This window comes from Aquarana catesbeiana, linkage group LG01 (assembly GCF_042186555.1).
Source record: "Aquarana catesbeiana isolate 2022-GZ linkage group LG01, ASM4218655v1, whole genome shotgun sequence".
Classification (NCBI taxonomy): domain Eukaryota; kingdom Metazoa; phylum Chordata; class Amphibia; order Anura; family Ranidae; genus Aquarana; species Aquarana catesbeiana.
The window spans coordinates 243079101-243102720 of record NC_133324.1 but is presented as its reverse complement, the minus strand read 5'-3'; the positions used below and the strand labels follow the sequence as shown (position 1 = coordinate 243102720).

General features: G+C 47.2%; 1 protein-coding gene across 1 annotated transcript in view; it reads right to left on the bottom strand.

The window, feature by feature from the left end:
* LRRC43 (leucine rich repeat containing 43) overlaps window positions 1-23620 on the bottom strand; it is a 65180-nt gene that overhangs the window by 9297 nt on the left and 32263 nt on the right. Inside the window, exons 7-9 of the mRNA XM_073626871.1 lie at window positions 18423-18507; window positions 3593-3729; window positions 3272-3379 (exon numbers count right to left, since the gene is read on the bottom strand). Coding sequence (XP_073482972.1) covers window positions 3272-3379; window positions 3593-3729; window positions 18423-18507 — 330 coding nt within the window. The remainder of the gene's footprint in view (window positions 1-3271; window positions 3380-3592; window positions 3730-18422; window positions 18508-23620) is intronic.

Here is a 23620-nt window from a genome sequence, read left to right as displayed (position 1 = left end):
TCCACCGATCTTGGTAAAGAGCCTCCGGCGGAGGCTCTTTACCACGTGATCAGCCGTGTCACGGCTGATCACGCTGTCAATAGGAAAAGCCGTTTGTTCGGCTTTTCCTCACTCTTGTCTGACAGACGCGAGTAGAGGAGAGCCGATCGGCGGCTCTCCTGACGGGGGGGTCTGCACTGATTGTTTATTAGTGCAGCCCCCCCTCAGATCACCACACTGGACCACCAGGGATCGCCACTAGGACCACCAGGGAAGGGGCAACATGTGGATGGCCAGGTATGTACCCCATGGCCATCCACATGTGCCCAATGTGCCCAATCTGTGCCAATCAGTGCCCACAAATGGGCACTGATTGGCACCATTATGTTCCAGATCTGCCCAGCAATGCCCCCAAAATGTTTTATCAGTACCACCAATCAGTGTGTTCAGTGCCACCTGTCATTGCCCATCAGTGCCACCTGTCTGTGCCCATCAGTGCCACCCATCAGTGCCACCCATAAGTACCCATCAGTGCCACCCATATGTACCAATCAATGCCACCTACGAGTGCCCATCAGTGCCGCCTATGAGTGCCCATCGGTGCCACCTATGAGTGCCCATCAGTGCCGCATACCAGTGCCACCTATCAGTGCCCATCAGTGCCACCTATCAGTGCCCATCAGTGCCGCCTATCAGTGCCCGTCAGTGCCACCTCATTGGTGCCACCTCATCGGTGCCCATCAGTGCCGCCGTATCAGTGCCCGTCAGTGCAGCCATATCAGTGCCCATCATTGAAGAAGAAAACATACTTATTTACAAAAAATTAACAGAAACAAAGAAAAACTTTTTTTTTTTTTCGAAATTTTCGGTCTTTTTTTATTTGTTGCGCAAAAAATAAAAACCGCAGAGGTAATCAAATACCACCAAAAGAAAGCTCTATTTGTGGGCTAAGCAGGGGAAAAAAAACAAGATCCTTAGTAAAAGCAACACATATCACACACATTACACATTGTTAGGCACACATTTAACCCTTTGATCGCTCTAGATGTTAACCTCTTCTCACCCAGTGTCATTAGCACAGTGACAGTGCATATTATTAGCACTGATCACTGTATTATTGTCACTGGTGATGTCAGTGGCAGTTAGTTAGTTTCCGCCAACGTCAGTTAGTGTCAGATTTCCGCCGCACTATCGCAGTCCCATTATAAGTCCCTGATCACCGCTATTAGTAGTGTAAAAAAAAATAACATAAACATTATAGTATACAGTATATCCCATAGTTCGTAGACGCTATAACTGTCAGACAACTGTCAGACAAACCAATCAATATACACTTTATTGGGATTTTTCTTTTATCAAAGACATGTAGCAGAATACATTTTGGCCAAAATTTATGAAGAAATCAGATTTTGTTTTTAATGGATATGTTTTATAGCAAAAAGTAAACAAAAATGTTTTTTATTTTTCAAAATTGGCATTTTTTTAAATTTATATCGGAAAATTTTTTTTAAAAACCCAGCGTGATCAAATACCACCAAAAGAAAGCTCTATTTGTGTGAAAAAAAAATGATACAAATTGTGTTTATGCACAGCGTTGCATGAGCGTGAAATTAGGTACCGCCCACCGTCATATGACGGCGGGACGAGGCAGCTGTTGTTCTGGGCAGACGTCATATGACGTGATCGCCCTCCCGAGCCACTAGGGGGCGTGTGCCCGCTGCGTTGCTCGGGACCCGGTGCGCGTGCCCAGCGGCCGCGATGTCCGCCGGGCACCCGCGATTGCCGGGTAACAGAGCAGGACCGTGGATCTGTGTATGTAAACACAGATCCACATCCTGTCAGAGAGGAGAGGAGACCGATGGTGTGTCCCTTGTACATAGGGACACCGATCGGTCACCTCCCCCAGTCAGTCTCCTCCCCCCACAGTTAGAATCACCTCCCTAGGACACACATTAACCCCTCGATCGCCCCCTAGTGTTAACCCCTTCCCCGCCAGTCACATTTACACAGTAATCAATGCATTTTTATAGCACGGATCGCTGTATAAATGTGAATGGTCCCAAAAATGTGTCAAAAGTGTCCGATATGTCCGCCTCAATATCGCAGTCACAATAAAAACCGCAGATCGCCACCATTACTAGTAAAAAATAAATAAATAAATAAAAATGCTATAAAACTATCCCCTATTTTGTAGACACTATAACTTTTGCGCAAACCAATCAATATACGCTTATCGTGATTTTTTTTTACTAAAAATATGTAGAAGAATACATATTGGCCTAAACTGAGGAAAAAATTTGTTTAAAAAAAAAAAATGGATATTTATTATAGCAAAAAGTAAAAAATATTGTGTTTTTTCAAAAATGTCCCTCTTCTTTTGTTTATAGCGCAATAAATAAAAACCGCAGAGGTGATCAAATACCACCAAAAGAAAGCTCTATTTGTGGGGAAATATGATAAAAATTTCATTAGGGTGCAGTGTAACATGACCGCGCAATTGACATTCAAAGTGCGACAGCGCTGAAAACTGAAAAATGGCTTGGGCAGGAAGGGGGTAAAAGTGCCCTGTATTGAGGTGGTTAAAGTAGCGCAGTGGTAAAATCTTCCAGGGGTCCAGTGGATAGACTAAAGCTGCCATCTGTAACCAGCATACCATCCTGATACCACACGACCAGCATGAAGAATCTGGTCCATGTTATTGTATCTGTGGTATATCACAATTCAATTACAGTATAGCAACTTGATAATTCCTTTGCACAACCCTAGAAGTAGGCTCTTGTGCTTAAACTTCGAATTGCAAAATTTACATTAAAGCTGGCCATACGCTTTTAGTTTTTGTTTTTTTTCATTCAGCCAGTGGGTCAGCAGTCCAGCTCCAAAAAACAAAACAAAAATCAAAAACGCAAAAAGAAAAAGACGATTCCCCCATTCACCTAAAACCAGGTGGAATGAACAATCCTCTCCACCAGGACCCTCTATCCTGACTGCTGTGCTCACTGCTGTCAGAACACTGATCAGCATCTGCAGCAAATTGCCCACAACTGCATCAAGCAAAATATTCCACCATATCCCTTTGAATAAAGTCAATTAAGCAATCGACTTTTCAGTGGGGACTGACACACATTGATCAAAATTTGCCTGTTCCCTGCTGAACTGGGAGAATTTGGATCAGTGTATGGCCAAAATATTCTCTCAATTCTGCTAGAGGAGTAGTAGATCCATGTATTAGCCCTAAGAACCAATTCTAAACAAATTTGTCCATTTTTTTTGCAACCTGTTCCTTTAAACTCACCCTGGAGCTACTTCTGGCTTTGTCTTTTTCCTTGTCTTTCCCACCTGCTTTTTTGTCAAACTTAGGTATAGCTGCACCCTGGTCAGCATCCGGTGGCCAAGACAAGATCTAAGAGATTAAAGATTGGTCTCGTCAGTTCAGAAAAACATACGTACTTTACATTCTACATTCATTTACATCATCACAGTTTACAGTTCTGCGTTATACAGCAACCACATGTTTTAGGGTCCTATGTACCACTTTGCTGTGAAAGTATGGGAGACAGCTTGACGGCAATATGTTGTATTATTTTTGCTTACAAGACATGTAAAATGTGATTACCTTTTCCTCTATAAGAGTCACTGTCATGCCAGAGAGAAGAAACGACTTTAGGAGGACTAAATCTGTAATGGTATGTTCCTTTGTATACTCATAGTCTATGATGTCACTCCATGGTAATCCATCAGATTTACATAAACCTGTTAATGCACAGTATTATAAAAGATTAAAGATGCATAATGTAACTAACATTTTATACAGCTATTTTAATGAAAAAAAAATGTTATTTAGAATATGTAAAGGTGCATATAAGTGTGAACAGAAAAACTGTAATGTAAGCTATAAATTTCCATCCTAGCTTTCCATTAAAGCTGAAATCTAGGCAGATATAAAATACTTAAATGAATACCCGGGTTCACACCATAATACGCTGCGCACCGCACAGGAGCGCTGTGCGTCCCTGTTCACCGTTTCAGGGACGAATCAGGGCCGATTCTATGCCTGAATTCGGCCCTGAAACGCAGCCAAAGACGCACAGCGTTTTTGTGCGGTGCGCACCGCAGCCGCCCCGGAGATATGTGAACCGGCTCCATAGGGAGCCAGTCACATTCTCCTGCTATGCGAATTAGAGGTGCGGAAACGCACCTCTAATTCGCATAGGTGTGAACCCGGGCTTAGTGATTTTTAAGAAATACAAGCAGTATAACTACCTAAGCTTTTCTTGTTGTCAGCCTCTTTACAGCAGAGCTCAGAAATGAGGAGGGTGAGGAAGCACAATGAGCCAGTCAGATATGCTGCAGCGCAAGAAGTATGCTGATAAGATGAAAGAGCAAAGGAATGAGCTCATCAGTTTTCTGCTTCTCCGTTCTCTATCCACTTACAGGATGAGAATGGGGAGAAGACCTGTAAGTGTAAGTGAAATTACACCAGAGAAAGATCAGGTTCAGGTCCCCTCGCCTGCCAGGTAGGACTGTGCTGTATGGTAGAGCTGTGTACATATTTGGAGTGTATAGACAGAATCACAAAGGTACACCAGCACTGATAAATGTATTACACTTGTGTATTTAGCTGTTCGCCTGGAGTTCAGGTTTAAAATAGAACTATAGGCCATGTCTCCCTTTGTCCACTCGGGGTTTGGAAGCTCTTAAATCCTAATGGGCACTGGAGATCCCTAGCTTGGATGATGAAGGTTGGGAGGAAATATGGGAATGTGCCTTTCTACAGCTGGTTTCTGCAAGGGACAGGTTGATTCAGTACAAACTCCTACATAGGATCTACCTTACACCTGCACCTTTACACACAATATATCCCTCTGCTCCTGCCAAGTGTTGGCAGCGTGCAGCAAACTCAGCAGACTTTATCCACGTATTTTGGCAATGCCCTAATATTCAAGTTTTCTGGGAAGCGATAATCTCATACAATCTGTGACCACTATTCATGTGCCCTGGACAGTGGAGGTTTGTTTGCTGGGTTTGGTGGACACCCTGGTTCATCTTCAGCCTCCAGGACGCTCATAGGATTACTGTTATTTTACGCAAGGAAAATTATTCTTCTCCAATGGAAATCCCCATCTGCTCCAACCCTAAGCTTGTGGAAAAAAATAATTAATGTAAATTTACCACTGTACAGGGCCACCTATTTAGTAAGAGGATGCCCTAAAAAATTCCACAAGGTTTGGGACATTTGGGTAGAGGACCTGTCTACTAATACTGACCCTGATTCTCCTAATTAGTGGATTACCTTACAAAGGACCAGATGGACATGTCCAATCCACATTTCTAATAATTGTGACTTCCATCCTATTAAATGTGGTTTAAAACTACCCCTGAATAGCTGATACCTACAATACTCTAACAATCTCAGAAGTTACTGGAGCGTGTAGTTTTGTTCTAGTGCCAATAGTAGCACTACTGTTAAGATTTAATTTTTTATACTGTTTCTTTTATTGTGATGTATGTGGACCAAGCCTGGGTATGCCCGATAGGCTCTGTTTTGTATCTAAACTTGAAACCCAATAAAAAGAATTAAAAAAAAAGACAACTATAGGCAAAACTTTTTTTTATTTTTTATTTTTTTTATATATTTTGAATAGAGTAAGGGAGGGCTATAACCCGTGTCAGTTTTTTTCCATATGTATCCTGTTGTGGAGATTTACTGTCACTTTCCTCCCAAAGCCAAAACAGGAAGTGGGAGGAAATCCCTGCAAATTAAGGGAATCCCTTAGGCCCCCAAGTCACCAGAACTCGTGTCCCCATTGGAAAATTTCCTGTCTATTACTTTTCTGGGGCCAACCCAAAATTTAGGATTTTCTTTTACTTTCATTTTCAATGATAATGGTATACAGGACAAATAGACATAGGAAGATTCACCAACGGGGCCACAGACAGCAACAAACACCTAACAAGTGTTCAAATTCATGTTTACTCTATCCAAAGCTAAGAAAAAAGTTTTGCCTTTAGTTATACTTTAACTGCTTGCCAACTGCCCTATAGCAGTTTTACTATAACAGAGCGGCAGCTGTGTGCCGGATAACATACAGTATAGTAAAACACTGGTTAGGCACACAGTTAACCCTTTGATCGCCCCTGGTTAGGCCATAGTTAACCCCTTCCCAGCCAGTACAGTGACAGTGCAATTTTTTTAGCACTGATCACTGTATTAGTGTCACTGGTTGCCAAAAAGTGTCAGTTAGTGTCAGAATGTCCACCGCAATATCACAGTTCCACTATAAGTCGCTGATCGCCGCCATTGCTACTAAAAAAAAAAAAAAATGATCCCATAGTTTGTAGATGCTATAACTTCTGCACAAACCAATCAATATACACTTAATATGAGTTTTTTTTTTACCAAAAACATGTAGCAGACTATATATTGGCCTAAATTTAAGAAGAAATTCGATTTTTTAAATTGGATGTGTTTTATAGCAGGAAGTAAAAAATATTTTTTTTTTTCAAAATTGTCAGGTCTTTTTTTGTTTATAGTGCAAAAAATGAAAACTAAAAAACACAGAGGTGATTAAATACCACCAAAAGAAAGCTCTTTTTGTGGAAAAAAAAGGACATACATTTTTCTTTTTTTGGGTACAGTGTCACAAAACCACGCAATTGTCAGGTTAATGTAACTCAGTGCCGTATCGCAAAAAATGGCCTGGTCATGAGCGGGTATTGCAAAAAATGGCCTGGTCATGAGCGGGTATTGCAAAAAATGGCCTGGTCCTTAAGGGGTAAATCTTCCGGAGGTCAAGTGGTTAAAATCTAAAAGGATCAAGTATATATCACATTATAGCAATAATTTCTATAATTACCTTCTTTTCAACTAGTAAGGGTTAAACTTTACTACTACTGGCAATACGCAATAACCCACAAAACCCACAATTAGCAACATATCTGGAAAATTAAAAAATGAACTTATTTTGCTCTTCTGTTTTCTGCAGTCTTGTGTCACATTTCGTGCTATCGGATTAGCATAAAAAAGGAGACGATATGGAAACTGGAAACTATAATGCAAAGCTGGTCATAAAACATATACTTCTGTTTTTAAATACAGATCTACTGGGTTGATTATAATATTAATTTTCCTACATGTCACTCAATTTGGGAACTCCTTTTGTGCAGGGCCGTCTTGATAGAATCATGGGCCCCTGGGCAAAGTAATGCTCCGGGGCCCCTACAATGGAGACGGCGCAGGTAAACAGACATCAGTAGGTAGGAGGCAGACAAGAAGAGCTTCCCCTTTTGGGGAAGCTACATGAACAATCATTCTGTACAGCAAAGAAACGGTGGGAAAATACTACATACATAAAGTAACAAAGCTGTCCTGTGCATATAATCTATCTGCTAGATTGATGCCTCACCAGCACTATGGCCCCTCTACCTCCCAGATATCCCCCAAGCACTCTGACCCCTCACACCCCAGATATCCCCCAGCACTCTAACCCCCTCTACACCCTAGGTATCCCCCAAGCACTCTGACCCCAGATATCCCCCCGGCCCTCTGACCCCTCACACCCCAGTTATTCTCCAGCACTCTGACCCCTCACACCCCAGATATCCTCCAGCACTCTGACCCCTCTACACCCCAGATATCCTCCCAGCACTCTGATCCCTCTACACCCCAGATATCCCCCAGCACTCTGACCCCTCTACACCACAGATATCCAACCAGCACTCTGATCCCTCTACACCCCAGATATCCCCCCAGCACTCTGACCCCTCTACTTCCCAGATACCCCCAAAGCACTCTGACCCCTCTACATCCCAGATATCCCCCCAGCACTCTGACCCCTCTACACCCCAGATATCCCCCCAGCAATCTGTCCCCTCTACAGCCCAGCTATCCCTCCAGAACTCTGACCCCTCTACATCCCAGATATCCTCCCAGCACTCTGACCCCTCTACACCCCAGATATCCCCCCAGCAATCTGACCCCTCTACAGGCCAGCTATCCCCCCAGAACTCTGACCCCTCTACATCCCAGAGATCCCCCCAGCACTCTGACCCCTCACACCCCAGATATCCCCCAGCACTCTGACCCCTCATACCCTAGATATCCCCCCAGCACTCTGACCCCTCTACACCCCAGATAACCCCCCAGCACTCTGACCCCTCTACACCCCAGATAACCCCCCAGCACTCTGATCCCTCTACACCCCAGATATCCCCCCAGCACTCTGACCCCTCTACACCTCAGATATCCCCCCAGAACTCTGACCTCTCTACATCCCAGATATCCCCCCAGCACTCTGACCCCTCTACACCCCAGATATCCCCCCAGCAATCTGACCCCTCTACAGCCCAGCTATCCCTCCAGAACTCTGACCCCTCTACATCCCAGATATCCCCCCAGCACTCTGACCCCTCTACATCCCAGATATGCCCCCAGCACTCTGACCCCTCTACACCCCAGATATCCCCCCAGCAATCTGACCCCTCTACAGCCCAGCTATCCCCCCAGAACTCTGACCCCTCTACATCCCAGAGATCCCCCCAGCACTCTGACCCCTCATACCCTAGATATCCCCCCAGCACTCTGACCACTCTACACCCCAGATAACCCCCCAGCACTCTGATCCCTCTACACCCCAGATATCCCCCCAGCACTCTGACCCCTCTACACCTCAGATATCCCCCCAGAACTCTGACCTCTCTGCATCCCAGATATCCCCCCAGCACTCTGACCTGTCTACATCCCAGATACCCCCCAGCACTCTGACCCCTCTACACCCCAGATATCCCCCCAGAACTCTGACCCCTCTACATCCCAGATATCCCCCCAGCACTCTGACCCCTCTACATCCCAGATATTCCCCCAGCACTCTGACCCCTCTACATCCCAGATAACCCCCCAGCACTCTGATCCCTCTACACCTCAGATATCCCCCCAGCACTCTGACCCCTCTACACCACATATATCCAACCAGCACTCTGATCCCTCTACACCCCAAATATCCCCCCCCAGCACTCTGACCATTCTAGACCCCAGATATCCCCCAGCACTCTGACCCCTCTACATCCCAGATATCCCCAAAGCACTCTGACCCCTCTACACCCCAGATATCCCCCCAGCAATCTGACCACTCTACATCCCAGATATCCCCCCAGAACTCTGACCCCTCTACACCCCAGATATCCCCCCAGCAATCTGACCACTCTACATCCCAGATATCCCCCCAGAACTCTGACCCCTCTACACCCCAGATATCCCCCCAGCAATCTGAGCACTCTACATCCCAGATATCCCCCCAGAACTCTGACCCCTCTACATCCCAGATATCCGCCAGCACTCTGACCCCTCTACACCCCAGATATCCTCCCAGCACTCTGATCCCTCTACACCCCAGATATCCCCCAGCACTCTGACCCCTCTACACCACAGATATCCAACCAGCACTCTGATCCCTCTACACCCCAGATATCCCCCCAGCACTCTGACCCCTCTACTTCCCAGATACCCCCAAAGCACTCTGACCCCTCTACATCCCAGATATCCCCCCAGCACTCTGACCCCTCTACACCCCAGATATCCCCCCAGCAATCTGTCCCCTCTACAGCCCAGCTATCCCTCCAGAACTCTGACCCCTCTACATCCCAGATATCCCCCCAGCACTCTGACCCCTCTACACCCCAGATATCCCCCCAGCAATCTGACCCCTCTACAGGCCAGCTATCCCCCCAGAACTCTGACCCCTCTACATCCCAGAGATCCCCCCAGCACTCTGACCCCTCACACCCCAGATATCCCCCAGCACTCTGACCCCTCATACCCTAGATATCCCCCCAGCACTCTGACCCCTCTACACCCCAGATAACCCCCCAGCACTCTGACCCCTCTACACCCCAGATAACCCCCCAGCACTCTGATCCCTCTACACCCCAGATATCCCCCCAGCACTCTGACCCCTCTACACCTCAGATATCCCCCCAGAACTCTGACCTCTCTACATCCCAGATATCCCCCCAGCACTCTGACCCCTCTACACCCCAGATATCCCCCCAGCAATCTGACCCCTCTACAGCCCAGCTATCCCTCCAGAACTCTGACCCCTCTACATCCCAGATATCCCCCCAGCACTCTGACCCCTCTACATCCCAGATATGCCCCCAGCACTCTGACCCCTCTACACCCCAGATATCCCCCCAGCAATCTGACCCCTCTACAGCCCAGCTATCCCCCCAGAACTCTGACCCCTCTACATCCCAGAGATCCCCCCAGCACTCTGACCCCTCATACCCTAGATATCCCCCCAGCACTCTGACCCCTCTACACCCCAGATAACCCCCCAGCACTCTGATCCCTCTACACCCCAGATATCCCCCCAGCACTCTGACCCCTCTACACCTCAGATATCCCCCCAGAACTCTGACCTCTCTGCATCCCAGATATCCCCCCAGCACTCTGACCTGTCTACATCCCAGATATCCATCCAGCACTCTGACCCCTCTACATCCCAGATACCCCCCAGCACTCTGACCCCTCTACACCCCAGATATCCCCCCAGAACTCTGACCCCTCTACATCCCAGATATCCCCCCAGCACTCTGACCCCTCTACATCCCAGATATTCCCCCAGCACTCTGACCCCTCTACATCCCAGATAACCCCCCAGCACTCTGATCCCTCTACACCTCAGATATCCCCCCAGCACTCTGACCCCTCTACACCACATATATCCAACCAGCACTCTGATCCCTCTACACCCCAAATATCCCCCCCCAGCACTCTGACCATTCTAGACCCCAGATATCCCCCAGCACTCTGACCCCTCTACATCCCAGATATCCCCAAAGCACTCTGACCCCTCTACACCCCAGATATCCCCCCAGCAATCTGACCACTCTACATCCCAGATATCCCCCCAGAACTCTGACCCCTCTACACCCCAGATATCCCCCCAGCAATCTGACCACTCTACATCCCAGATATCCCCCCAGAACTCTGACCCCTCTACACCCCAGATATCCCCCCAGCAATCTGAGCACTCTACATCCCAGATATCCCCCCAGAACTCTGACCCCTCTACATCCCAGATATCCGCCAGCACTCTGACCCCTCTACATCCCAAATATCCCCAAAGCACTCTGACCCCTCTACACCCCAGATATCCCCCCAGCAATCTGACCACTCTACATCCCAGATATCCCCACAGAACTCTGACCCCTCTACATCCCAGATATCCCCAAAGCACTCTGACCCCTCTACACCCCAGATATCCCCCCAGCAATCTGAGCACTCTACATCCCAGATATCCCCCCAGAACTCTGACCCCTCTACATCCCAGATATCCCCCCAGAACTCTGACCCCTCTACATCCCAAATATCCCCCCAGCAATCTGAATCCTCTACACCCCAGATATCCCCCAGCACTCTGACCCCTCTACACCCCAGATATCCTCCCAGCACTCTGACCCCTCTACACCCCAGATATCCCCCCAGCACTCTGACCCCTCTACACCCCAGATATCCCCCCAGCCCTCTGACCCCTCTACACCCCATATATCCGCCCAGCACTCTGACCACTCTACACCCTAGATATTCCCCCCAGCACTGTTACCATATACCATAAGATACCCCTTGTATTGTGACCCCACTACATCCCTGATACCACCTACACTGTGGCCTCTGTACATCCCTGATACCTCTAGCACTATAGCCACCCAAGCTACCCCAGGCATTGCTACCCCCTATACACCCCAGATCCCCCCTTAGCATTGTTTTCCCCCATACACCCTTGATATCCCCCAGTCCCATTATTCCATCCATGTAGTACCACCTTTTCCAGTGGAGATACAGTGCATGTAAACTTTTGGCTATGTGCCCACCTCCAGCACTGGATTCGCCTATACCAATCAAGCAGGCAGAAGGAGGGGCGGAGGAGGGAGCATCCCTCCGGGCATTCCAAGCCCTTTGGTGCAAACAGTGCTGGACAGCTGGGCTCACCATGACACCGTCCACAATGCTACTTCTGCAGGTGGGCTCCCAGTGCTGCCGACTCAGCAGCTCTCACTCCAGCTCTTACCCCGCAGCCTTCAAGTCCCGAGCATTCAAGCTGCATGGGGCGGGGTCAGAGCATCAACGGCACTCCGGCTCTGCCCCTCCCTGCTGGCTGTGAAATAATAGGTATCGTTCTGCACAGCACGGCGCACCGCTGCCCTGTGTATCCATCATTCTCAGTGCCATCATGGGGCCCCCTTATTTTTGGGGCAGCCTGGACTCAAGGGCCAGCTGCCTTGGGGAAAGTGCAGGGGCCCCGCATGCAGCTTGGCCCCTGGGCTGTGCCCAGGTGTGCCCACTCATTAAGATAGCCCTGCTTTTGTGCAATTTCAGCAACCCATAGCAAAAAGTGTGTTTATATTTCTTCTAGAACAGAAGCATGGAGGATTCAGAAGTAAATATTTTTGCAATTATAGTTTTATATGTAGGAGACTTTGGGGAGTGAAATAGTAAAACAATACTGGGATTACTACTTAGGAGTACTAATTCCAAGAACAAAGATGTAATATATTGCAATTTACTAGTCCTTAGATGTGGTGATTGCATTAGTTTTTCTTTTTTTCACAGCAAGTACAAATACTACATGTTGATCTTGCCGTGTAATTTCTTGTGAACTGAAATGACAGCAAAAACATTTTTTTCTTTATTCTGTAATCTACTCATTCCATCACCCACCATGTAAAAAAGGGGAAGAAAGGAATATACGTTTGAGGTCCAGCCTGGGTGACAGTCATAGTTCCCTCCATAAATACAGTAGAGGAGTAAGTGTAGCCACCCAGGGACACAAACTGTGTTCAGTGCTGAAATAAAGAAAACTAATGCAGTTACCTCAACTAAGGACTGGTGAGCTGCAATATAGCCACATTTGTTCTTGAGTTTAGATATGCTTTAGCATTCATTTTCCAATTCAATGTTCAATTTTCTATAGGTAGTAAAACACAATGTATGAAATACAGCACAGAATCATTTACTACAAAGCTTATTGGCACAGAAACAGTGCTTATCAGCCTATCTGCACAGTACAACAGGACTCATATGGGCAGAGTGACATAAATAAACTATTAGCGCACCCACGGGTGTTCTCTTGGGCATGTGTATGGTAGAATGCCCTAATGTGTTCATTTCTGAAATGTTTCAACAATAGTATTTGTAGCACCCTCTAGGTTGCTAGATGTGAGAATAGGATTTTTGTGTAGGATAGGTAAATTGTCAGGCTTGGCTGGTAGCTAAGCCTGTGTGATTTTCATCCGGGTCAGGGTTGAGTGACTCAGGTAGAGTTGGTGACTTACAGGCAGCATCACTGAGACCTCCCACTTCTTTCCAGAATGTGCTGGAGCCTTCTGGAAAGGAAGGAAGGAGGAGAGGAGAGGTGAAGCTGTCTGGAGTATCCTAAGGAGCCCTGACAAATCCCCAACCTGGATTGGCAGGGGGCAGGCCTCTTCAAATACTCAGGGTCAGCCCAGCTAGGTAGGAGTTGTTCGGGTGGAAGCTGGAGATGGAGTGCTAGGCTGTCGTGGCCCTGAGGGGGCTCCCCAGTCTGGGGGAGTGACCTTGGGCCTGGGGCTCCGGTGCAGACAGGACCCTTCTCACGACACATGGAGGTGTCCTGGACAGGTGGCATGTGAGCAGGGAGAGGACAGCAGGAAAGTACTGCCAGGCAAAGTCTTCAGGGAGGAACAACAGGTTGCAGCCTGGAGGGCTGGTGAGTGACACACAGTCGGGAAGGACTGGGGAGGCATGCTTGAGAGGACTGGGAGATTGCAGTCTGGGATGGGTGCAGAGACATGGTAGTGGACTGTGGTGGCACAGCAGTGGTGAGAGGCAGCTGCAGCCAGGAGGGCTGGCAGTGCCTGAAGAGGTGGTACTGGGAGCAGTAGCCACTTGGACAGCTAGCATTAGGACTACCTATATTTTTGCAACACCAAAGGGGCCCGTGTTCCTTGCCTGCAAAGGGCATTTGCTTCGGGCCTGGCTGAGTTAGTGTCAGGCCTGCACATCAGTGCTAGCTGGTCCTGCAGAATTAGTTCAAGAGCTAAGTAAAGTGCAGAAGAAGAGTGAGCTCAGAAGTCAAGTCAGGTACTGGAGAGTGAGAACAAGAGTTGTGCTGGAGAAAGTTGTGTATATACAAGAGGTTTATATAGTTCCTCAGTCCCTAACAATTTCTGCAATCAACTGGGCATCTCATAACTACCCTATCCCCATCCAAGTTTAATTCCCTCAATAAAAATACAAAACAAAGTGTATAGACTATTTTCTGTCTGAGAGTGACTGAAAATCGTGTGCCTGGCTGGGAAGGGTGACAGAGGGACTACAATTACCAGCAGCCCCTAAGGTACCGCTACATATTTTTATTTCAAGCTCATGGGAATTTTTGTAAATAAATACAGTATAACACAAATTGTAGTGCTGGATTTTAGCTATCATTTTCCAACATAATTACAGAGTTTATAAGGTTGAAAAAAAACACAGATCCATCCAGTTCAACCTATGTGCGTGTGAATAAATTTTTTTTTCTCTGACAATCCCCACAGCCCTGTATACTCTGCTTCCTGAGGAAGACACCTAAAAGTTTTTGAAGTTGTCGCCACACTTAGTACCACATGACATCAAACACACAAAAAATATTCTGCTTAGTGTCAGCTTTAATCCAGTGGTAAGTTTATGCAGGGAAGGGGGCAGAGTGTGCATGTTAGGGGGAAATGTGTGCAGGGAGGAGGGCAGTGTGTGCATGGAGGGGGGCAGTGTGTGCATGTTAGGGGGAAATGTGTGCATGGAGGGGGGCAGTGTGTGCATGTTAGGGGGAAATGTGTGCAGAGAGGAGGGCAGTGTGTGCATGGAGGTGGCAGTGTGTGCATGGAGGGGGGCAGTGTGTGCAGGGAGGGGGAAATGTGTGCAGGGAGGGGGAAATGTATGCAGGGAGGGGGGCAGTGTGTGCCGGTTAGGGGGAAATGTGTGCAGGGAGGAGGGCAGTGTGTGCATGGAGGGGGGCAGTGTGTGGAGGGAGAGAGAAATGTGTGCAGGGAGGGGGAAATGTGTGTAGGGAGGGGACGTGTGTGCATGGAGGGGGGCAGTGTGTGCATGGAAGGGGAAATGTGTGCATGGAGGGGGAAATGTGTGCAGGGAGGGGGGCAGTGTGTGCCAGTTAGGGGGAAATGTGTGCAGGGAGGAGGGCAGTGTGTGCATGGAGGGGGGCAGTGTGTGAAGGGAGGGGGAAATGTGTGCAGGGAGGAGGGCAGTGTGTGCATGGAGGGGGGGAGTGTGTGCATGGAGGGGGAAATGTGTGCAGAGAGGGGGCAGTGTGTGCCGGTTAGGAGGAAATGTGTGCAGGGAGAAGGGCAGTGTGTGCATGGAGGGGGGCAGTGTGTGAAGGGAGAGAGAAATGTGTGCAGGGAGGGGGAAATGTGTGTAGGGAGGGGGGCAGTGTGTGCATGGAGGGGGGCAGCGTGTGCATGGAGGGGGAAATGTGTGCAGGGAGGGGGGCAGTGTGTGCCGGTTAGGGGGAAATGTGTACAGGGAGGAGGGCAGTGTGTGCATGGAGGGAGGCAGTGTGTGAAGGGAGGGGGAAATGTGTGCAGGGAGGGGGGCAGTGTGTGCCGGTTAGGGGGAAATGTGTGCAGGGAGGAAGGCAGTGTGTGCATGGAGGGGGGCAGTGTGTGAAGGTAGGGGGAAATGTGTGCAGGGAGGGGGAAATGTGTGCAGGGAGGAGGGCAGTGTGTGCATGGAGGGGGGCAGTGTGTGCAGGAAGGTGGGCAGTGTGTGCAGGGAGGGGGGCAGTGTGTGCATGGAGGGGGGGAAGTGTGTGCAGGGAGGGGGAAATGTGTTCAGGGGGGACAGTGTGTGCAGGTTAGGTTAAAAATTGTGCAGGGAGGGGGGCAGTGTGTGCAGGGAGTGGGCAGTGTGTACAGGGTAGGGGGAAATGTGTGCAGGTGGGGGGGCAGTGTGTGCAGGGAGGGGGCAGTGTGTGCAAAATAGGGGGAAATGTGTGCAGGTAGGGGGCAGTGTGTGCAGGGAGGGGGGTCAGTGTATGCAGGGAAGGGGGAAATATGTGCAGGGAAGGGGAAAATATGTGCAGGGAAGGGGCAGTGTGTGCAGGATGGGGGGAAATGTGTGAAGGTTAGGGGAAAATGTGTGCAGGCAGGGGAGCAATGTGTGCAGGTAGGGGAGCAGTGTGTACAGAGAGGGAGCAGTGTGTGCAGGGTAGGGGGAAATGTGTTCAGGGAGGGGGGCGGTGTGCAGGGAAGGGGGCAGTGTGTGCAGGGAGGGGGCAGTGTGTGCAGGGAAGGGGAAATGTGTGCAGAGAAGGGGAAATGTGTGCAGAGAAGGGGAAATGTGTGCAGGGAAGGGGAAAATGTGTGCAGGGAAGGGGCAGAGAAGGGGCAGTGTGTGCAGGGTGCAGCAGAATGGCACGGCTGTGTGCAGGGAAGGGGCAGTGTGTGCAGGGTGCAGCAGAATGGCACGGCTGGGTGAAACAACGTTATGTAACGTCGCTTCACCCTGTGGCCACTAGAGGCACCCTCTGCTCGCCCCCGGAGCTGATGCAAGTCCCGGGGCAGGCGCCATGACCGCCAGGCTCCCGCGATCGCTCGTGACACACCGAGAACCGGGATCTGTGTGTGTAAACACACAGATCCCGGTTCTCTGAGGGGAGAAGAGACTGATCGTTTGTTCATACAAAGTATGAACAGCGATCTGTCATCTCCCTTAGACAGTCCCATCCCCCCTTCAGTTAGAACACAGAGGGGGGGGGGAATGTGTGCAGGTTAGGGGAAATGTGTGCAGGGAAGGGGGAAATGTGTGCAGGGAGGGGGGCAGTGTGTGCAGGGTAGGGGAAAGTGTGCAGGGAGGGGGCTAGTGTATGCAGGTTAGAGGGAAAGATGTGCAGGAAGGGAGGCAGTGTGTGCTGGGGAGCGGGAAAGGTGTGCAGGGAGGGGGGCAGTGTGTGCAGGGTAGGGGGAAAGGTGTGCAGGGTAGGGGGAAAGGTGTGCAGGGTAGGGGGAAGTGTGTGCAGGGAGGTGGGCAGTGTGTGCAGGGAGATGGGCAGTGTGTGCAGGGTAGAGGGAAAGGTGTGCAGGAAGGTGGAAAGTGTGTGCAGGGAAGGGGGCAGTGTGTGCAAGGTAGGGGGAAATGTGTGTAGGTTAGGGGAAATGTGTGCAGGGAGGGGGACAGTGTGTGCATGGAGAGGGGAAATGTGTGAATGGAGAGGGAAATATGTGCAGGGAGGGGGTGTGTGTAAACACACAGATCCCAGTTCTGAGGGGAGAGGAGACTGATCGTGTGTTCATACTAAGTATGAACAATGATCTGTCATCTCCCCTAGACAGTCCCATCCCCCCTTCAGTTAGAACACAGAGCGGGAACACAGTTAACCCCTTGATCGCCCTCTAGTGTTAACCCCTTCCCTGCCAGTGACATTTTTACAGTAATCAGTGCATTTTTATAGCACTGATCGCTGTATAAATGCCAATGGTCCCAAAAATGTGTCAAAAGTGTCCGATGTGTCCGCCATAATGTCGCAGTCCTAATAAAAATCGCAGATCGCCGCAGATTTACTAGTAAAAAAAAAAAATAATAATAAAAATGCTACAAATCTATCCCTTAATTTGTAGACGCTATAACTTTTGCACAAACCAATCAATATACGCTTATTGCAATTTCTATTACCAAAAATATGTAGAAGAATACATATTTTGTGTAGAAGAATACATATTTTGTGTAGAAGAATACAAGAAGAATAGAAGAATATGTAGAAGAATACAAAATTAGCTTTTTTAAAAAAATAAAAAAATGGGGATATTTACAAAATGGGGACAGTACAAAATATTGTGTTTTTTTTTAAATTCGCACTCTTTTTTTGTTTATAGTGCAAAAAATCAGCAGAGATGATCAAATACCACCAAAAGAAAGCTTTATTTGTGGGAAAAAAAGGACGTCAATTTTGTTTGGGTGCAGCGCCACACAACTGCGCACTTGTCAGTTAAAGCGACGCAGTGCTGAATCGCAGAAAACGGCCCGGTCATTCAGCAGCTAAATCTTCCAGGGCTGAAGTGGTTAATCACTTTTGAGGTACTTGTAGGTGTTGTCCCGCATCCTGAAATGTGACAAGCTTTTAGCATTTAGACCACATGTATTTTTCTTTATTATAGCTTGTTTATATTGCAAGTTGAAAGTGGCAGATCCATATGCATAAATAATATACAGTATAACAGGCAAACTGATTTTTTTTTTACGTTTTTAAGTATGTATATGTAGCTCTATGTGTTTTAGAGTTTGTAGTCTAAAAACTTTCCATACCATGTGTGTTATACCTCACATATTTTCCACTTAATGAGTGAAAACTAAACATTTGACATGGCATATTACATCCTTACTTCCTTTTTATGTTGTAGAATAAAAATTCTATTACCCGTGTGAAAGTGAGAAGTTGGTGAGTTTAGTAGGGTTACATCTACTTCTGGGGTTGTCAGCTGTTGATTTTGGTACCTTTCAGGCTGCAATGACAAAATAATAATCCAACTTAAAGCACTTTTATAAGCCAGGGCAGATTCATCAACATCATGATGTCTAACTGCAGATTGGATTACCTGCACACCCCTATTGTTTAAAGGAGGGAAAGGTTAGAGATGTATTGCTGCTCCTTTATAGGGAGATTTCTCCTCGCTTGTCATGGTGATCCTTGTCATAGAAGAGATGAAATGAAGGGACATTTCTCCAGCAGTGACAGTATTTGTAGCTCCTGGCCTTTATTTATTTATTTAAAAAAAAAAAAAAGAGTGTAGTTCTTCTTTAAACCATACTGCATACTTTAACTAGGCTATGTATGGCCAACTGCAGGACTTAGACAACCAATTGACTGTCACCATGTTAGTGTACCGAATGTCTTGAATTTGTTGACTTTAGAGCTTTCCACTGTATTTGCCAAATCAACATGGATTTACATTAATACTATACATATTTTTACTAATACTTTTGATTTTTGTAGTCTAGTCAGACATTTGTTTGCATTGACTAATTCCACCAGAGAAGGTAAAGGCAGTTGTATAATGGCCACATCTAGCAATGTCTGCAGCCAATCAGTTCTATTGTTCCTCAGCATTATGTGTATTTTGTCAGCCCTTCCAAAAATCTGGATGCCCAATAATGGTTCATCATGCAGTTCACATGTTGTGTGCTCAGTTTTATCCTCTGAAAGGCAGCTGTTTTGATTGTTGAACTGCTGTTTAAAGAAGCATAACCTCCCAAGGTAACATTCACATGACTGAAACACAGATACCTGTTTAGTTGTGATATGGCATATTTACTGGATTTATTATCAGCAACAGTAATACTTGAGACTTACCGGTAATAGTCATTTGTAGTCAGAGTCTTCACTTGGAAATGCGATACCCTAACTACCAAGACCTGAGGTGTGCCTTGGCCTAGCTGGTCAGTACGCCTAAAAGAGGGCATACCCTGAATGTATGAATATGAAAAATGTACGATGTGTATAAGGGTACATGAAGATTTGGGGGAAACGGGTGGGTAGGAACCCTGGATTGAGCCGACGCAGGCTCAGACAGAGGAGGAGGGATATATACCCCTCACACTCCTCCTACAAATACAGGCTAGCCTCCGGCCAGCCTTCTTACTTGTAGTCAGAGTCTTCACTTGGAAATGCGATATCCTAACTACCAAGACCTGAGGTGTGCCCTGGCCTAGCTGGTCAGTACGCCTAAAAGAGGGCAAAAAAAAAAGACACAAAAGTAGGGGTGATAAGAAAGCTTGATGAAGGGTAGGTAACAATCAGTCTAGTAAAGTAGCGAACGCCCGGATGGCTTCAGTATACGGATGCGGTATGTATCAGCTATAACAGGAGGAATTCCAGCGTCCCACGAATTGATGATAAGAAGGGACCCCCTGTTTGGAAACTGCGAAACTGCCCAGAACTCGAATAAATGTCCCGTAATGATTTGGATTAAGCCTAATTACTGAGAAAACATAGACCTGAGAACAAACTGCTTGTAGTTAGAGGATAAATGGGGGAAAGGGAGCAAGGGCTGAACCGAGGAGCCCCTGTAAAATAATTGCAGTGAAGATCAAACAGTTCAAAACAGACACCAGTTAAGTAGCTCTGTAAAATTCCCAGGAACCACTGGCCTGTCTGTCTATTTTGGTATGGGGTTTTGAGAGGATGAGCCGCAAAAATGTATGAACTGTCAGTGATAGATGCTTGAACGTGCTGGCAGATAAGGCCAATACGCTGTGGCAATATGCATCGAAGCCAGAGTCAGGAACCTGAGAAATCTACCAACCCCCTGATCCACCTTATAGAAAAATTGGCTATGGGCAAACCCTCCGTGACACTGAGATCCCTGACCAACCGGTCCCTATGTGACTGTAACTGCCAGAATTGGGCAAATAATGTATGAATTATGCGCAAACTAGGGCAGATGAAAAAACTTCTGGGGGCCAAACTAATTGAGTCAGCCACGACTGAAACACTCCGACAGCCCTGCTCATGGTTGTGGAATGACATGGAGATACCATTCCAGATGCACAAAAACTGGTCCCACAAGCTTAAAGTTGGGTAGTGCTTCTGCTTGTGAACCAACAACCAAGTCGGAGTCCTAAAACAGGGGAAGGAGGCTAGACTTCATCCTGAGGAATAATTCTCATGGCCTGATACAGCATACCCAAAAATGACTGAGAGCCCCCCCCCCCCTTTGAACAGGCAGGGGATCGGACCAAAAATGAATGGTCTGACGTATCCGGCTAGTTCTCCAGGCAACCCCGCAAACAAGAGATACGAGCCGACAGTGAAACCCAAAATTAATGATGATTTTTTTGGCCCAGACCTACCACTTTGTCTTCAATCAGGGGACGTTGGCTCAGCACCCACCCTGAGAGAGGCTGCCGATGCCTGGGCGGTAACCAGGGTCTTCACACAACAGGAATCAACTAAATGAATAAACCCCTGACCCCCCTGCAGTTACCCAAAATACAATGGAGTTCTCAGCAAAGGTGACAAATAAGCAAGGACTGCTTTTAAAACGAAGGTTAACCTGGTGGTGAAATGATGTTTGCGCCAGCCAGATAGCATGCCATACCAGTGGGCAGGTCTGATGGAAGTATAGGCATGATCAGCTGGATAGCCACTACCCCCCCCCCCCCAACTGTAGAAAGTGCTGAAACGCCAGGTCCACGTACGAGTACTTCGATGAAAATACTTATGCAGAAGAGGGCAGTCAAAATGGAAAACTAGATCGGAAACTTGCCACTGGACACCCCGGTGGGCCGACGCTCCACCTTCAGAATGATGGTGAAAGAACCGCACTAAGCACCCCTCGGAAATTACTGCCTCCAGTAACTTATCGACAATGAAAGCATATGTAACCAAGTGTAGCGCTAAAAAAATGAGAAAGAGAATATTGCTATACCACATATAATAGCAAAATGAATTGTGAAAAGATAGTGTTTTGTATACTTTGTGAACATTCATACATATAGAACACTTATGTTATAAAGCCTTAGGGTCACCAAAAGTGATAACCGGATGTAAAAATGGCAATAAAGTCCAAAACGGAATGTGCAGGTACGATGAACATACATTTTGCAATGGTGATAAATTCCAAAACATATACTCGTGAGAGATTTCTGTATGTAATCCAACATGTGCTGACAAACACTTGTGCGAAACCGCCACCTAGGATGACTGGAGGCTTACCAGAAAGTTGGGACCCACCTAGCATACGCTATATGGGTCAAACAGGCTTGGATTGTTCACTGGGGACGAAGTCTTGTATGACGAAACGCGTCGGAGGACTCCACTGCCGCCATTTTACTTGCAAGCGCTTTTTATTCTGAAATGTAAGTATTTTTCCTTTTAATAAATTTTTTATGGTTTACGGAATTACGCTATGAGCCCCTTCTTCATTACATGTGGGTAATGTCTGTTGGTGTCCGAGCTTCCATATGAAGAAGACCTCTTTGGGATAGCAACGTTACAACTTCACCATTCACCAGCCCTTGGTTCCCTACCTTCATTGCCAGTGAGCAATCCAAGCCTGTTTGACCCATATAGCGTATGCTAGGTGGGTCCCAACTTTCTGGTAAGCCTCCAGTCATCCTAGGTGGCGGTTTCGCACAAGTGTTTGTCAGCACATGTTGGATTACATACAGAAATCTCTCACGAGTATATGTTTTGGAATTTATCACCATTGCAAAATTTATGTTCATCGTACCTGCACATTCAGTTTTGGACTTTATTGCCATTTTTACATCCTGTTATCACTTTTGGTGACCCTAAGGCTTTATAACATAAGTGTTCTATATGTATGAATGTTCACAAAGTATACAAAACACTATCTTTTCACAATTCATTTTGCTATTATATGTGGTATAGCAATATTCTCTTTCTCATTTTTTTTGCGCTACACTTGGTTACATATGATTTATTACAAATTTTCTATTTGTTGTGTTAGCTGCTTACATCTATGACTTTTTTGGAGTAAGCGCATGGTTTATAGGTTTTTATGGACAATGAAAGCATGACTGTCTGCCGAACCCAGGAAACTACATGCGAAAGACTCAGACGAGATAGTGATGAGGCCTATGTGAAAGCCTACCGAAAAAAATCCTCCAGCAGGGACTGACTGAAGACCGGGGATGGGAGATTCCTACACAGCCCCTATCAAAGAAACATTACTTGGCTCAGACACATTGAACAAGAAGGCTTGACAAGACCGGTGGACTAAGGGGATGCCGACCTTGCCTGTGGAATGTAGGAAGAGCAGGAGCTGGGATTGTGCTGACACCCTTGCCTCTAACCAAGCGAGCTTCGATCACCTCCATCCTGTCTTGCAACCGTAAGAGAGCCTATTTAGCCAACATGAATCTGAGTTAAAGAATAGTGCCCAGAACATATTGGTGGAAGGAATTGGAAACAACATTTCAAAGCGTTCTGCCTTCCCGGCTGAGGCCGGGAAAGGGAAAAAACCCCTGTGACAAAGCTCCACTGTGAGCTTAAGTATGGACCAACTTCTTAATGACGGGGTACTACCATGCTCTGAACCCCTATGTGGGGTTGAAGGGATCAACGTGAAATAATCGCTTCTGAAACATGTGGCATGCCCAACCTAAGGAAACACAAACTAGCAAACGTGACAACAGACAACCAGACATGAGAACAACACCCCTCTGTGCCTACCTGAGTATGAGGACGTTTACCAGTGATGAAAAGACCACAGCGTGTGAATGAACCTGATGACCCCCACCCTAGTGTATGTAGTAAGTGAGCCTGAGTACTATTTCATAGCGGCTCAGTTGCAGCACCTAACAGGGTGGCAGCACCCCGAGTCCCCTAACCCCACAAGAAACATTGTACGCACGCTACTTTCGAGCGGTGACCTTGTGGAGTGCATAGAAGTGGGAGCATTCTGAAGAATACCCGACCACCCCACTATGGTACTTATAGATAAAATATGGACCAAGGCCAAACAAAATTTTCAATATACGGGATACTCTGCGTGGTCACGTATCTGTAATAATAGCAACTTCCCCGATTTATATAAATTACAGAGCTTTTCCGCCTGGTCTAGGTGTGGTGTTGTATACGTCCCACAGATA